General features: G+C 39.7%; 1 protein-coding gene across 7 annotated transcripts in view; it reads right to left on the bottom strand.

The window, feature by feature from the left end:
• Positions 1-2,707: 2,707 nt before the first annotated feature.
• Positions 2,708-17,957, bottom strand: part of fhip1aa (FHF complex subunit HOOK interacting protein 1Aa) — a 55,879-nt gene continuing 40,629 nt past the window's right edge. For 2 of the 7 annotated variants that reach the window (XM_080412354.1, XM_080412355.1), the window contains exons 10-16: positions 17,713-17,858; positions 16,564-16,722; positions 15,906-16,090; positions 14,450-15,084; positions 12,968-13,146; positions 10,220-10,340; positions 2,708-6,645 (exon numbers count right to left, since the gene is read on the bottom strand). In XM_080412354.1, the coding sequence (XP_080268480.1) occupies positions 6,440-6,645; positions 10,220-10,340; positions 12,968-13,146; positions 14,450-15,084; positions 15,906-16,090; positions 16,564-16,722; positions 17,713-17,858 (1,631 nt within the window). In that variant the 3' untranslated portion in view covers positions 2,708-6,439. Of the gene's footprint in view, positions 6,646-10,219; positions 10,341-12,752; positions 12,773-12,942; positions 13,147-14,449; positions 15,085-15,905; positions 16,091-16,563; positions 16,723-17,712; positions 17,859-17,957 lie in introns of those variants that run through there. The other 5 variants (XR_013931988.1, XM_080412356.1, XM_080412357.1 and 2 more) reach the window with 5 other exon arrangements.

Below are 17,957 nucleotides of genomic sequence, written 5' to 3'. Positions count from 1 at the left end.
AATGGTTGTCACAAACGGATGACAGCCTCCCGCAGATTAAAGGCATAACGTGTAATAATTAAATACGTAATTCCTAGTCATGTTTGAAGACTTAAATTACAATTTGAGATTACCACTGGCTTTAATGTTTGCTGGGGCACAGTTTATAATAGATTTAATGACACTTTTTTTTTAAATCAGATTATCATCTGATTTATAGATACTGAGCAAAGAAGATTGGATGAATACAAGGAAATGAAGGAATGTTGCAGGAGTGTAACAGAATGACTGACATGGTGAAGTTTACAGATATGGATGGTTAATGTCAACATAAATTATGGTTATTGTTAAAAAATGAAATAGGGTCAGGGTGTTATTGTCACTTAGCACAGAGAGATATGAGGAGCTTATTCAGGAAAGGGTTTCGTTTTCTCACTATTCTATAATGTAGAAGTTATAAAGAAGAATAAAATGAAAAACATTAACAATTAATGAAGCCCTGAGGCAAAGCAAGAATTCATAATTTTTTTTGCATAATGCATATTGGTTTGAAGAATGAAGACTACATTTGGTATTGAGGACAAATACTATGAAGCATATATTTTAGAAGCATGTAGTTATGTACTTTTGATATTATTAACAAAAATGCATGTACAGTATGAACATATATTTGCATGTTAAAATAATTTCCATTGCGGTACTTTGACCGCATATTGTGTACAAACTATACTTCTAGTCAGATACCAACTTTCCTGTGATCCAGAAACAAAAGTCAGTTTCATATATTCAAGTGCACATTTTCTTAGTTTCATCCAGACATGATACTGACATGATACTACAGTAGTTGGTGGTTTAGGAAGGCACTCCCTCGGGTCGTGTGCGAATTTGAAGTCGGTCGGTCGAACGGTTCTTGAGATACAGGGATTATATATGTACATACATGTAGATTCCGTGAACTAAATGCTAGATAGTTAGGAACCAAATGCACCCATATGGGTCTGTAACTCAGAGAGTGTACAAATGTACATGTACATTTGTACACTCTCAGAGTTAAATTAACATAGATTTTACAATATAAATTGGGGTCCCAGAGATAGAAATGCCATTAAATGGGGGTCCGTAGCCTAATGCATGTCAAACTGGGGATCCTTGAAATAAAAAATGGTTGAAAATATCTGCTAGAGCCATAAAAATCTTCTCTTATGGGGGGCCTTGGCTAATCTTTTCAAATGGGGGTCCGCAGGCTAATAAGTGTCAAGTTGGGGGTCCATGAAAAAGTTTGAGAACCCCTGCTTTAGATCTACAGTACACTGGTCTACCTGGAATGACCTTTACAGTAGATCTATCAAATACATGTCTGTCTGCCTGTCCTGACCTGTAGAAAGACAGTGTGGTGCAGTACAATAATAAGTGACCAGCTGCTCGGTGTGAAAAAAGAGTTTTCACGTGTCCTCCTGTCTCCACAGACAGACCTAGATTTGAACAAAAGCCTCCCTGGATAAAAGGCTGTCAGAGGCTGTTATTGTTGTTCACTCAATGACCACAGATAGAACACAGTTCCTCCCAACCCGAGACCACAGGGACCAGGCGTTTGAGGACAAGGCGTTAGAAAAACAACTATTAAGTGTGGAAATTGAATTCTGACGTTATCTTGTCTTGGAAAAGTCTGTAAGTCTGCAGTTTTTGTGGGCAATAAAATTATGTACATCCATTTTCCATTTTTTTACAGGAGCTGTCTTTATTGGAAGGCGTTGTGCTTTTGCGTCTCAAAAACACCAGTGACAAACAATGTCACAGCAACCCGGTCGTGTCTGGGGATGGAAATGTGAGGCTATGAGGTGTGAGAACAGGATGTAACCGTATCTTTGGAATAACAATAGTGACACAAACTGGTCCTAAAATGTGGTTTCCAACTTGCATGCCAACTTGAAGCTTTTCATACAGCACTGTGCCAGACAACACTGGTGCTGTGTGATGCAACGCTGTAGAGTCTACTGTATCATGTATCTGAGAAGGAAGTGTTGTGCACCGGCTCGTATCAGGCTAGACTGGCACAACAGTATGGAAGGGTCACATGAATTCCCCCCGCAATATTGTTGCTGTCGGGCAGAAACCTCTTATCTCCATTCTAACTTTTTGTGTGTTTTTTTTGTAAATGAATGCCCATACTACAGCGTCACATAAAAGCATCAAAAGTAGCAGATTTTGGACAGTTTTGGTTTCTAACCGAAAGAGACGATATATATACTTTTTTTTTGTATTCATTAAATTCATACTCCACCCAAATCCGTGGGAAATGACCAGATGTATGTTATGTTTAAAAGGAGTAGAGCTAGTCCGATTTATCGGATTGACTGATATTAGCATTTTGTACCATATCTGTATTGGCAGCTAAAGACACCAATATGGCCTATTAGTTTTTTTGAAATTCATGGAGTTTGTGTTTGTTACAAAATACATAATTACGGTATGTACATTGTTGATAAAGATGTTCATAATCCGGTGCATGCATTTTGAATGCATAAAGAACATTTTGAGCCTTGAATAATTCGGATGACCTCTGAAGAGTCTTAGTCTTAAGTTTTCTAATCAACTGTAGTCATGAATATGTATTCCATCCCAATGGAAAAGACTGAGGGGAAAAACACCCCAAAACAGCCAGAGTTTGACTTGCAATGTCCTTAAATCTCAAACATATTCCAAAAATGGCACAACCTTCCCAAGTACAGTAGTTGTAGGATTGTTTTAATTCATTCCTGTGCACATACAATCTAAAAAAATGATGCAAGAAATCTGACGCATTAACTTATAGGTATTTTATCCTGGTAAACTGCTGTTGGTAGGGAACAAGAAGCATCTCTTACAACTGTACCACTTCATGTAACAAAGTGTACTCGACAGAAACCCCCATGTCCAGTTTCTGGGTCCGGAACAGTCTTTAACCCTCAAAATAAGAAATGTGAGCTGCACAGTCAACTGCTTTACCAACTGTGAAACTGAACATAGCTACAGTACAAAGGTTTAAATGCTCTCTAATCAAAGGGACAGTGATGAAAAAAACATCTTTAGCACAACCTTACTGAAAATATGGCAATAGAAACTTTCTGAAAAAGAAAAATACCCCTTAAATACCCTACATAAATACCCCGGTCCATCAGGAAATATGCAACGGCTATGTGAAATACCTGAAATATCAAAACATTTGCATAGAGTGCTACACTTCCTCGACATATTTTTTTTTACATAGTATGTATAATGTACATCTGTGGTTCCCAAACTGTTCAGCTTAAGAACCAAAAGATACATTTGATGTCTTTACGGGACCCAAACTTAGTCCCATTTCTAAAATAGTAAAAATAGCTGAACTACAATCTTACAAGGTGTCACGATGTGACGCATTGTGAGTCTGGTATTTTCACTATTTCTCCAACGTTTTTTTTTTATGTATGGATTATTTTTCTTCTATGTATTTCTAAAATTCTTTAAAAAAGATTATTTGTAATTTTTGAAAATCTTTTGAAATACATATTTTTTAAATATAGGAGAAAAAAAAGGGGGGGGGGGGATGTGAATATTTCCCATAATATTTATGTGACCTAAAATGGGTCCTGACCCATTGTTTGGGAGCCACCGATATATATTATAAAGCGGTACCAAGTTAAGGCGAAATAGTACAATACTAAGAAACATCCTGGTTGTGCTGCACAGGTCTGACATGTGAAGTCTGTGATTCTTCCCGCGATGCATTGTGGGAAAGCGAGTTCACCAAAGGCTGTAGGAAAGCTGTACATTCAGAAGCTCCTGAGGTACGGTTCTGAACAAAAACCAAGTCATACAAACAACAAAATTAAATTAAAATTAAAACATTTAAAATTAAATGATCTCATGAAACCCCATTTCATGACTTATAAGAACCTTAAAGACAATAAATATGAATTGCATTCTGCACAAAAAAAGATGACAGTGATTTAACAGGCATGTGTACATGACAACAATGTGTGAAAATTAAAGGTGCTGTAACTTCCTGTAAGTGATTTTTTGTTGTTGTTAAATGGCTCTATATTCTGATAGTAATCTTTGCTAGAGTTGCAGCCCATTGGTGAACAGAAAAGGCATTTTCAGGTTAGGATACCAATTTGACCCAATCAGGAGAGAGGACTCATAAGGATACAGGATAAACAAGTGAAAAGTGATGAACAAAGACGTGATCAGACCACATTGGAACTGAAACACTATACATTTTAAGCTGATAAATGAGTACTACTCTCCCCCCTGACTGGATGAAACTGGCAACCCACCTGAACATTTCATTTTCTATACGTTCTGATTATTATCAGAATATAGAGATTTCACTTTTTAACAGAAAAATGTGTTTTAACCAAAAAAAACATAACTTAAAACTACCTTAATGTGTCTGCCTGTGTAAGTGAAAATGACAACGCCACCTGTGCAAACATTACTCCAATGAGATCTCCGTTACAGTCAATATGCAGATTGTGCTGCCCTTTCAAAGGTTCAACCTCACAAAGCAACATGGGAACACTGGCTCCACATGATGTTCTGTTGAGCATGCAATCCTATGGCAGTGGTTCTCAAAAGTGGGGTCTGGGGACCCCCCCAGGGGGGTCCTTGAGGGGGTTCCAGGGGGTCCCCAGCAAAAGTAGTTAACCACTTAAAGACCAGCATCCGTATTGTGGGGAGAGCTTTCACATAAAATAGCTATTTTCAGCGAAAGGTTTCCTCACAATAACAGAAAATACACTAGTATAGAGCCCTGCGTGACTCCGCTCAACCATATGGGGTTTAAGTGGATAACTGAGCATCAAAATCAGTTTAACCACTTGAACCCTCTATATACATTGGCTATTTTCTAACAATTAAAAAAAAAAGGTAAAAACTAAGAAATTGGACAAATGTATTAACACAAATTGTTTATGGGGGCCCGCGGCCAGATACATGTTAATTTGGGGGTCCTTGACTATGAAAAAGTTTGAGAACCACTGTCCTGTGGCATCGACAAGGCAGCAACACTGCAGAAAGGCCACATAATATACACTAGTAGCGTTACATATTGTAGTACCACATTATATCACTAGTAGTGTTACATATTGTAGTACCACATTATACCACTAGTAGTGTTACATATTGTATTATTGTAGTACCACATTATACACTTGTAGTGTTACATATTGTAGTACCACATTATACCACTAGTAGTGTTACATATTGTATTATTGTAGTACCACATTATACACTTGTAGTGTTACATTTTGTATTATTGCAGTACCACATTTGAGTTTTGGACATCGTAGTTCGTAGTCACAGCTGGTTGTTGAGAGGACATTCAGACAATAAGGCAGGACGCCTGGCATTTGAAGGGAAAATTAAACCAATTAGGACAGCTGACGGGGAAGATGATTACTCGGATATTCTTTTAACTCCCCCACAGTTCCAAGGTTCCATTTGTGTCTTTGGTTTATTGACCTATATTGAAGCGGTCCATTCAAAACTATTATTAGCTGGTCATTCAAATATCATAAGAGTAGGTCAGTTTTCTCCTGCTGAAAATCTGGAACGTTGTGCTTGGATGTATACAAGGCAAGTACCAATGACAATCATCCAAAAGTATTGCAGTTAAAAAGGAAAATGTATTTAGGCTAAAATATATACTCTGCTAAGGCCCACTGATTATCTTGGAAAAATATATTATATATTCTCTTTCGTTTTTCTAAGTTTTTTAAGAATAGCTGTAGAAATAAATTCATACACAAGGTTCATTCTTCATCAAGTAGTGCCGGAAAATATAAGATACAGACAAGGCTGACGCCAATTACACACCCTTTTGTATACCATGTTAACGACAACGGAATGTGGATGTTGTTGACTCCATGTGGAAACTAACCATGTGCAATTTTGAAATAGATTTTCTTTTACAGCCTATGGCATGCACAATTTTTAAAACTTTTGAATACCTCATTATATTAAAAAAAGAGCATGTACTTCTGAATACTTAAGTATTTTCAAAAGCAAGTTCTCCAGAACTTTAACTCAACTCTTTGAGTGAGCAATTTTCACTTTTTGAACAGAATTATTGACAGTATACTTTGACTCAAGTATTCCTTTGGCGTCAACATGGTACACAAAAGGTATTTACATGTAGTCGCCATGGTCCACATTACTTCGTCATTTGACGGCGTCAATGTGCTAACGCAAAGGGCTGCCCCTGGCGTCACGATAATGACGCTGGGGGGGCTGCTGCCCAATCACGTTGCAGGACAACTTTTACATTTTCCAGACATCATACACACACACACACGTGCGCGCCGACAGACAAAATGTAATCCCTAAGTCTCGCCAACCCAAGCGGGCAAGACAAAAAAATGTCTAAAAATAGTTCTTTCCAAATGTTCTTTTTTTTTTAATCAAAGGGGGACCGATGACAGAGCCCTGTGGGATGCCGTCACTCCTCCATTGGAATGTATGATAATATGGAGTGCTCCTGAGCAATGGCCGCCAGCTCTTTGAGGAACTCCGTGAAGAGGACAGTGGCGAAGACCTCGGTGCGAGCCAGAGAGATGGTCTTAGGTTGTGGTGGTGGGGGGGAACTCTGCAGCGTCACCCCGCCTTCCCCATGGCTGGAACCTCTGGGGTGGCCAGGGCCTTTGTCTGAAAATAACAATTATCCTGTTAAAACCGGGAAAGCATCTGTGTCATTTTAAAATGTAGCTATATATATATATAGCAATGACGAGTTTTTCAGAAAACTCTTAGATTTAAAACGGTGGTTCTCAAAAACAGCAGATATACAAACTCACAACTCGAGCTTGTACATCTGCTTTTTTTGAAAAATCTTGAAAGACATTTTCAGATGGGGGGGGTCCGCAGCCAAATACATCATTTTGGAGGTCCTTGGCACGAAAAAGTTAGCAAACCACTGGTTTGGAAGGCATTTGTAGAATCAGCCTCAGCTATTAATGGGTTATTTATTGACGTTGAATAAAAATGGCCCAAGTTGGGTATTGTTGCTGTCGGACAGGAACCTCTTATCTCCATATTTTTCTCCGAATTTGTATTATAATTTTTTTTCCCCTAAATTAACGCCCCACTTGATCATACTACAGCGTCACACAAAAGCATCAAAAGAAGCAGATCTGCAAGCTCGAAACTCGGTGCGAAGCGACGCGTTTCGAGCTTGAGGATCTGCTACTTTTGCTATTTTTGAATTTGAATCCTGAAAAGAAAAACAGTTTTGGACATATGAGGTTTCCACCCGGCAGAGACGGTATGCTGTGTTAAGCCTGATTCAAGCTCAAAACGCGTCTCATCCGCGACGCGTTTTGAGTTTATAGATCGGCTAGTTTCAATGAGTCGTATGACGGAGCATAAATTAGGCACTAGTTATCTAAATGTTATGAAAGTGTTGGGTTCATAAAGTATTCCTGTTAAAGTATTCCTGTTAATAAAAAAGAATATCGAGGGCAAGTTGTCAACTCCTTATGATGTCACATCAAGGAGATATCTTTAGCAAAACATTACAATCACTAAACAAGGTCCTCAAGTAGCCATTTCTAATATCAAGACAACCCTTACAAGAAAGGAATAAAGATTCCGTTCACCCACTTGAAAATTCCCTTTAAGTCCCTTTAAGTAGCCTTCTTAGTGAATTTATTTTTTATATATTAGTATTTTGTTTCATATCTTGTAAAACTCCACAGGGAAACTTCAAAGTCTAGTGGTCGTCTCTTAACAGCAATTCTGCTTGATCAAAACAAGATCAAGTAGAATGTATTCTTGTCCTCATAGGAACCAAACAGATCTGATATGGTAGATAGTTGCTTTTTTTTTCATCCTTAGCATTTGATAGTGAGAATGAGGGGGGGCAAAAGCAATGCAGATTTATTTCTATTTGTAAAAGCTTCAAAAACATTCAAAAACTGTGCGGAGTATAGCAGATGTGCTGTTTGAGGACAGTGATTCTCATACAGGGAATAATGAATAATGAAGTTGGAATGGGAAAACAAGAAAGCCCCGTTCTTAACCCATTCAATCCGGGAACACAGCTCTGTCATTTTAGATTTCTTTGGCCATTCAAAAATAGCAGATCTACAAGCTCATAGCTATGAGCTTGTAGATCTGCTATTTTTTTTTAAATCGTGAAAATTTGTGCAAGTCTTTGAATTTTTTAAAGCGCAAGATTTGTAACTCAAATCTTTGCTTCTGGGGGTCCCTGGAACAACAATATTTTACAAATGTTCGCTTTAAAAAATATATAATCAAAGATTACAAAAAAATCGAAAATTTTCTCTATCTATATTTTCTATATCTCTGCTGTCCGGCAGAAACCAGCTAACTCCAAAATGTTCATTTTTCAGGAAATGACAGAAACAAAACAAAAAGTGGAGGTTTTGTTCATCATCGATAAGAACAGCTAAATGGACCTCCAAGCTCAGGTTGGAGGTCAAAAGCCAAGGGCCTGGAGTCAGCAAAACCAGCTAACTCAGCCCTCCTTTGGTGGAGTTAGCAGAAAGTTTGAGGATCCAATGGAGTTAGCTGGTTTTGTCAGAAGCGCTTTTTACTACTTTTCATTGGTTCAATATGTTTTTAATCAACACACAGACATAAAGGGTGTTTTATAGCACTGATTTATGGGGGGAAAATGCTAAAGTGGGAAAATGGAGTTAGCTGGTTTCTGCCGGACAGCAACAATATGCTATTTTTTAATAGCCAAAGAAATCTAAAATGACAGAGATGTGTTCCCGGATTGGATGGGTTAAAGAGTATGATAAACCAAAACACTATGAAGTGATTAGACGATTCTTTATGCAAGCAAGATCAATACGGAACATTGGCTCAGGCCTCGACAAACCAATGGAATATGGCAGTTTAAAATACATTCCATTTGTAAGCAATGAAGTAAAAAAAAGTTTGTGAAAAGCTTGTTTAGTGCCAATTGCGCCTTACTCAAAACATTTTGGGCATGAATAATATCTCTTGTCGGGTGGAAACCTCATATGTCAAAAAATGTTACTTTTCAGGATTCAAATTCAAAAATAGCAGATTTACAAACTCGAAGCGCAGCGCGAAGCGACGCGTATCGAGCTTGTGGATCTGCTACTTTTGATGCTTTATTGCTTTTGTGTGACGCTGTAGTATGATCAAGTATGGCATTAATTTATGAAAAAACACAAAAGGTTAGAATATGGAGATGAGAGGTTTCTGGCCGACAGCAATGATATGCTTTAAACATTCTTTTGCTGCTGGGAGAGAGGGGGGGATATGTTTTATCCTGCTTCTGACCAGAAGCAGGATAAAATCCCCACTCAATTAAATACATGCATTTGCTTTGCTTCAGGGGAATGTAGACCGTCTGATATGTTCATGTTTGATAACCCTTACATCACTATATTGGGCAAATTAGTCAATGACCTTTTCTTTTTTAATGAAAAAAAAAATGCCAGTCTAAAAGCTCACAATGCGTCACACTGCGACACGTTGTGAGCTTGTAGATCAGCTCTTTTCGCTATTTCACATACAACAACGTATATAAGGCTTAAAGGGGTTAAGAAAAGATCCTCCGCCTTCTGTTTGTGTTTGTTTTAAATCAAACCCTGAATCCTGGCAGTTCAACCTATTATTTTAGGGATGCAACAGTTCATCGATCTAATCGATTAGCTATAGATAGATGTGATATTTTCGCTATTCTCACCTTGTATTTCCGGTCATTATTAACTGTACAATAAAACAAATATGCAACTAAATCTACATATTGTCCAAAACTGTTGCTTTTCAAGAAATGGGAAAAAAAATAACCTGTGTTCCTATGGATCCAGTGTAGTTATTATTTAGTTACACGCTCTTGTTAATACTTTTCATTGGTTACATACTGTATATCGTCTCTGTCCTTACTGTACATATATCGTCTCTGTCAGGTGGAAACCTCATATGTCCAAAACTGTTACTTTTCAGGATTCAAATTCATAAAAATCAGATCTACAAGCTCAAAACGCATTTCGAGCTTGCAGATCTGCTACTTATGATTGACTTGACACAGTAGTGTGATCACGGCATTAATTTACTAAATAACACAAAAAGTTGAAATATGAAGAGAAGAGGTTTCTGCCCGACAGCGACAAAATACTTTTCATTAGCTCAATATTTATAAAAAACACAGACACACTGAACCACTTTGAATGTTTTTTCCAATCTAGTATTGTGGTGTATAGAGTGAGTTGCTGCTCACCATGTGCTCCAGCAGAGGTCTCTCTAGCTAGGAGCCAGTGCTGTGCAGCCGTGATCATCTCTGGGAAGTCCTTCCTGGTCACACACACACCTTCTATCTGGTTCTTTATGGAAGCTAGGACCTACACACATACACACACACACACACACACACACACACACACACACACACACACACACACACACACACACACACACACACACACACACACACACACATAGAGAGAGAGAGTGTCATGTCCAGTGGTGGGAAAAGTACTCAAATGTTTTACGTAAAAGTATCAATACTGCTATGTAGAAGTACTATGTTACAAAGTAAAAGTCTCTGGAATTAAAAATGTACTTGAGAAAAAAGTACAAAAGCATTGGCATCAAAATGTACTTAAAGTACCAAAAGTAAAAGTACTGAAATATTTGAAAATAGCAGATCTAAAAGCTCACAACGCGCCGCGATAGGGCTAAAGTGGTTAATGCATGTTTTATAATGTAGTAATTTATATCTGCAGTAGTAACTAGTAACTAAAGTTTTCAAATAATTGTAGTGGGGTAAAAGTACAATATTTGCCTCTGAGATGTAGTGAAGTAGAAGTAAAAGTACAGAAAATTGGAAATACTCCAGTAAAGTATTTTTTTTTAACTTAAGTACAGTACTTGAGTAAATGGGAACGACCCTGCCTGTTTTTCAGTTCAGTGAGTGACTGTACTTAACGCAGGCGGAGTGGAGCTCTAGCCGAGCACTGAACGAACTGGTGAACGTTTTGGTGAACTGTACTGAATGAATCAGTACACTGAAAAGAATATGCCAATTCCCATCACTTATGTCCCCACAACCCGGCTTAATTAGTCCATTGTAGATAATCCGATTATTTTAACCCATTAAGACCGGGAACGCATCTGTGTCATTTTAGACTTCTTTGGCAATTCAAAAATAGCAAATATACAAGCTCATAGCGGCTATGAGCTTGTAGACCTGCTATTTTTGAAAAATCGTGAACCTTTGTAACTCAAATCTTTGCTTCTGGAGGTCCCTGGAACAAAATATTTTGAGATGTATATATATTTTATTATTATTATTTCTTTTTCAAGAAAAGTTTTTTTTTTAGAATGGGCCTCAGGTCTTAATGGGTTAATCTAGAAGAGGTTTAAATGAAACCAAGCACACCCATGGCTGCTGTCCTCTTGTTAAACCCGAGCTCTGCTCTCACAGCACAGCCACTCTCATTAGCATCCAAGCTCTCTGGTTCAATTATAGATGAACCCAGCAGATGGAAGAAAACGCTCCTCCAATATCTCAGTGAGGAGATGTTGAACAGTGATACCATGCTCTGATTTCACTGCGTTCCTATATATCCCGTCTCACTTCTCAGCAGTTGAAGCCTTATACGTTGGTATAATTGGCATCCTGTCACGCACTGAGAATACACAATCTACAAGTTCACGACGCGCCGCTCTGTGGTACGTTGTGAGTTGTAGAAGGTCTTTTCTCTGGTGCGCAACTTTAACGTAAGTATAATAAATCAGACGTAAGCTGCTGGCTTTTTGGTAGATTGGGATGTTCAGTTACATTAACCGATTAATACCTGAAGCCGATTCAAAAAATGTCTTCTAAATCCTAACAGTTTTCTTAAAAACCTATGTTTCTATGTCAGTGGTTCTCAATCTTTTTCATGTCAAGGACCCCCAAAATGATATGTATTTGGCCGCGGACCTCCATCTCAAAATATGTTGTTCCAGGAACCCCCCAGAAGCAAATATTTGAGTTAAAAATGTTCATTTAAAAATATATATATATTCAAAGATTTGCACACATTTTCATGATTTTTAAATTGCCAAAGTATAAAATAATGGTTAAAGTGGTTACACAGATGCGTTCCCGGTCTTAATGGGTGAAAACACGTCCAGGGTTATTTTCATGTTAACATGTGTGCGTGCACCCCAGACAGTTGTTGAGTTTCTAGATTCATTTAATCAGAGCATGTCTGATTAATGTCCTTCTATAAGCTCTTTCAACTTCAAACTCTATGTTAGACTCATTGATAACACAAGCTTCTGGTGAAGGATGTAGTCCTAATGAAAGGGGAGACCGTCATTTTTCAATTAGGTATTTCATTATGTTAATATGTTCTGCATCAAGGAGTCCTGTAAGTCTATGCACGTGTGCTTTCAATGAGTCTTGAAGTTGAATGGGCTTATAGTATAGGAGGGTGGCAGAACTGCCTGGGGAGCACACAAAAGTCTCAGTAGACATGAAAATGACCCCGGGAAGTGTTTTAAAGTATATGAATGAATGAATGAATTATTTTATTTAAGTGTCACGCCACCTCGTGGCCCATCCCTCATGGGATTATATGACATCTTTTCAGGCAGTTACACTATTCAAAGTTATTATTATGAGTATAATGACCCTTTAACAAGAGAATATTAAACTCTGTTTGCTGGTTCTTATTTGGCCAGCTCAGAGGGCGTTTCCCTTAATGTTTCTCTAACCCTGTTTTTGTCTGGAACAATGTGCATTTGAAAGAGACACAAACACTCACAACCCCTACACATCATACTACACACACACACACACACACACACACACACACACACACACACACACACACACACACACACACACACACACACACACACACACACACACACACACACACACACACACACACACACACACACACACACACACACACACACACACACACACACACACACACACACACACACACACACACACACACAGGCATGTTACCTGGTACAAGGAGCGGACGCTGGGCTGGAAGACCATGTTGGTGTTGAGGAGGAAGGAACGCAGCAGGGGTTGAGGGTAGGCTGCCAGCTGAGCCAGGATGCCGGTCAGCAGCAGGTTGACATGGACCGAGTTCTCCAACATGTTTTCCAGACGAGACAACAGCACGCTGACGAATGGACCTACAGAGACACAGGGTCAGAGACTTTAACCACACGAACCCTAGTGTCCCTATTCCGGCATTGACATAATAGGCGAATAATAGAGCCGAAGTCTGACGTCACTGCCGCAATTTTTCCGCAATTAAAAGTTCCCATAGGGTCATCTCATCTTAGATCGCTTATGGGATTTTCACAAATTTGTGAGCTTGTACTTTTGATTGAATTGAATACTTTATTAGCAGTGTGCAAAAAACCCAAGACAGCCTATGGCTTGTTTCCATTGGGGTCCTTTGTACTCAATTCATCGAAACATTAATGACAGACAAACATACAATACCATGCAAAACATCATAGTTGGAAATCAAATCGAAAAAATATGTACAGTAAACAGTTCAAGGCTTTGACTTTTACAGGGGCCAGTTTCGAATTGCAGCCACCTGTAAGTGCTCTTTTAGAGCGGTTTTCTGCTATGAAGAACTTACTGTAGGTGTGGAGGGAAAAAAGTAGGGAATCAAGTATACAGTAGACTACTTGAGTAGGGGCGGCGTGGTAACATTTTTATGAGACTTGTGTTTTTATCTTTTGCCATTCAACTTTTCTTCCCTCTAACTATCTGTGGATTTATGTACACACAGCATCCTATTAGCAGTGACCCAATTTACCATCCAGGATTATTTAATTCATAATTTCATACCACTAGCATAGATCGAAACGACTGGAACGTTGTTACATCTTATCAATATTCTCTTCAAACGTGCAAGTGGCAGTGTGCAGGCTTCTCTCCCTTTTGATCTTATACCACTAGTACACAACTAAATGGTACAATTTGTCAAAACAGGGTCGACAGATGTTCTGAGAGGATCGTATTCACTTTGTTCTTGTGTAGTGTCCCTATTGTGGGGTGAACCGTTCACAAAATAGCCGATCTACAAGTTCACAATGCGTTGACATGTTGTTAACTTGTAGATAGATCTTTTCAAAGAGATCTGGTGTAAAGAGAAAAAGGGAGGGGGGCCTTGTATAGAACCCTGGGGGACTCCATTCAGTGAAGTATATCGTCTCTGTCGGGTGGAAAATGTCCAAAACCGTTACTGTTCAGGATTTATAGCAGATCTACAAGCTCAAAACGAGTCGCTTTGCGCCACGTTTCGAGCTTTTAGATCTGCTACTTTTGCTACTTTTGTGTGACACTGAAGCATGACCAATTAGGGCATTAATTTACGAAAAAACACAAAAAGTTAGAATAGGGAAATAAGAGGTTTCCACCCGACAGCAACGACACAGGGTTTAACTGGCTGGACATTAACATTTACAACCAGCTCACCTGTAAAAGGTGCAGAATGGCTTCTGGTTCCACTTTTGGGCTTCGTCGTCCCAAACGGCGACTGAAGCTTCTCCGGCTCCGGGGTCTCCACGGAGAAGGAGCCAAAATCCATCTCCTCCTCGTCCATGTCCACCGTGGGGGAGGCGGGGTTCCGGACCACCTCTCTGTCGCCTTTAACGGAACCGCCGCCGCCGCCGCCCGCTGCCGCTGCTGACGCCTCGGCGCTCAGGGTTTTTATTAGATCCTCGTACTGAGCCAGGAGGTCCTCTCCAGGCTCGCCGGTAGTGCTGCCGGGGCTCTGGAGGTTAGAATTGCAGTCTGGTTGACCTTCCGTCGCCTTAGCGTCCGAACTGTTCTCACCGCTGTCCTCCAACATGGCGGAAGGAAGCACCAGGCTGAGACCGTTTGGGAGGCTGAGCTGCTTGGGAGACGAGCCCTCCTCCTCCTCCTCCTCCTCCTCCTCTTCCGCCTGCGTCCCGTCGGGGTCGCCGTCCTCGCCGTCCTCCTCGCCGGTGTCCCTGCTGTCGTTCTTGGCGACCAGGTTATAGACCATGACGTCGTCCTGGAAGTCCGACTCCTCGATGTAGGAGCCTTTGATCAGCATGGTGGCCGTCCTCCTCATCTCCTGGATGTGCCTGATGGGTGTAGGGACGCCACCGTTAGTCATAGTCATCCATTTTTTATTCAGTATTCAGTGAAAGAGAGAGAGAGAGAAAACAAGGATAGAGAGAAGGACACGCAGCAAAGAGCCTCAGGTCGGATTCGAACCTGGTTCGGCTACTTAACCCATTAACCCATTAAGACCTGAGGCGATTCTTAAAAATGTTTTCTAAATCCTAACAGTTTTTTGAAAAAAATCAAAAAAAATGTTTTCAAGATTTTTCAAAAATAGCAGATATACAAGCTCATAGCGCGGCACTCGGTGCCGCGCTATGAGCTTGTATATCTGCTATTTTTGAACAGCCAAATAAATCTAAAGTGGCACAGATGCGTTCCAGGTCTTAACCCATTAAGACGCATCTGGGAACGCATCTGTGTCATTTTTAGATTTCTTTAGCTATTCAAAAATAGCAGATATACAAGCTCATAAGAATATGCAATTAAGAATACTTTATTGACACCATTTAAAAGCAATACAATTACCTTTTAAAACAAACGTCAACATGGATATACACTTACTGGTTTCCATTGTAGTCCAATGGAAACCAAAAAAAACTATTGTTGCACAAGCAAGTATAGAATAAGGCTTAAGTGGTTAATCAGACTAATCGATTTAGTTGACCATAAACAAATCTATACAATTTTTTTAGCATTGATTCAGATATAGATTGATAGCTAGATAGTTATTAGTAGATAGCTAGATAGACAAATAAAAAGCACTTTTCCATTATTCGATTAATTGAAAAAGTAATCGATAAGACTAATCACTAAGATCGTCCTATATTTGCAGCAGTACCTGGGTGGCTCAGCAGGGGGTGCCAGTGGGGGCTTGCTCCCCTCGTCAGCCTCCTGGGCGGGCTGCATGGGACAGGCGTCATAGCTGTCGTCCCACTCCAGCTCCAGCTGGTTGACAGAGGGGGCCGTCTCTGTGGTCTGGGCCGCGCTGGGCCCAGGAGGACACGAAGACGATGGCTGCTGCTGCTGATTAGTATGAGTATGATGCAGGGTTATTGTACTTAACTAAAAATAACTAAATAAACAAAACTATGATTGAAAAAATATGTGAAGGGAGTCAGGGATTAAGTTTGTGTGTGTGTGTGTGTGTGTGTGTGTGTGTGTGTGTGTGTGTGTGTGTGTGTGTGTGTGTGTGTGTGTGTGTGTGTATTGGGAGGGGGGGGTTGGGGGGAAGGAAGAGGGCTTTTGTTGTTGGAACATTATTTCATGACATTTGTTACAGATTTTTTTTTCTTAACCAATGAAGGGTGTTTATAATGGCAGATCTACAAGCTTCATGCGACACTCGCTGGGGTGAAGCCTGAGGTCCACCGCTCCCCATCCGTAACGACCCCTAAGCCTTTCGAAAACTAAAAAGTAAACTAGAACCTAAAAAACGAATCAAAACTAAGCTGGAATAGAAAAAAAAAAGATAATAAAACCGGCAAAGAATGGCAAACGATACCAACCTTGGTGTGATGATGATGATGATGATGATGAGGAGGCAGTCTTTTGGGCACGGTGGGGACTTGCCGGCCCCTGACCCCTACGTCCTCCAGGACGCCAGGCTGGTAGTCCTCGGGAGGCGGGAGATCGCCGTCGTAGGGTGCCGACCACACCTGTCGGGGTGTCCACAGTTAGTCAAACAATTCCATTTAATCAATTATTTTAAAACGAATTGGTAATTTAATAAAATGATCGATTAATGCTAACAAGCATAGTGCTAAAAGACTGTTACACTGATGCGATCAATTTAATGTCACCATTTTACTGTACTGAAAAGGACTTCTCTGTGACAGCAGAGACAGCTTTCTGGGCCATATGGCTCATTCAAACATTGGTGGGGTTTTTTTTTCTTTTTTTTCTTTCTTTTCTCAATTTTTTTTACTGGGCAGCTAATGCACAGAAGATGGCAAACACCCAGCTGTATTCACTTGATGTCTCACTTTTTCAAAAGCTGGTCCCTGGATCCCTATTTTGAACATGTCAATACAGGTGAAAAGTTTCAAAAATACACTAAGGGCAAAGTATAAAATAGCACTTAAGTATTTAATTGATTCGTTGATATACAGTATAATTAAATATTTATTTAATACAAAAATACCTGCACGTATAATTATATATTTTTAACCCATTAAAACCGGGAACGCATCTGTGACCACTTAAATTATCTGTGACCATTATTTTATACTTTAGCTATATATCTGCCGTTAAAAAATAGCAGATTTACAAGCTCATAGCGTGGCACCGAGTGCAGCGCTATGAGCTTGTAGATCTGCAATTTATTTTTTAATCTACAAGAATTGTGCAAATCTTTGAATATATATATTTTTAAAGCAAAATTTTTTTAACTCAAATCTTTGGTTCTGGGGGGGGGGTCCCTGAAACAAAATATTTTGAGATGGGGGTCGGAGGTCAAATTTGGAGGTCCTTGACACGAAAAAGCAACATTCGTTTTTCAGTAAACTATTTTGTAGAAAAATACATTTTGTAGAATCGGAACCTCAGGCCTTAATGTATGATAATTTATCAATTAATCCAATTAAATTTGATTAATTGAAAAAGCTATGGATAGAAAGTAATGAGTGTGTCAGACCGGCCTAACAGACCTGGCAGGCGCGCAGACAGCTGGTGATGCCTCGCCGGGCGTCGTACAGGTAATGCAGGTAACTGACGTCCAGGTAGATCTCTGAGCCGATGACACAGGAGTTACCCGAGCTGTCAGCCTCCACCTCCAGGAAGCACTCTTCTGTCCCTGATCAGAGAGAAAGAGGAGGACACACAAACAACAACCACTTCAACTCACTGTTCGGAACAGGTTTTAGGACATACAGGGAATTTGACATCGGTAGTT

This window comes from Gymnoscopelus braueri, assembly GCF_963280865.1.
Source record: "Gymnoscopelus braueri genome assembly, chromosome: 2".
Taxonomy (NCBI): Eukaryota; Metazoa; Chordata; class Actinopteri; order Myctophiformes; family Myctophidae; genus Gymnoscopelus; species Gymnoscopelus braueri.
Note: the sequence above shows the minus strand (reverse complement) of the source record. Positions and strands in the feature narration are given on the sequence as shown.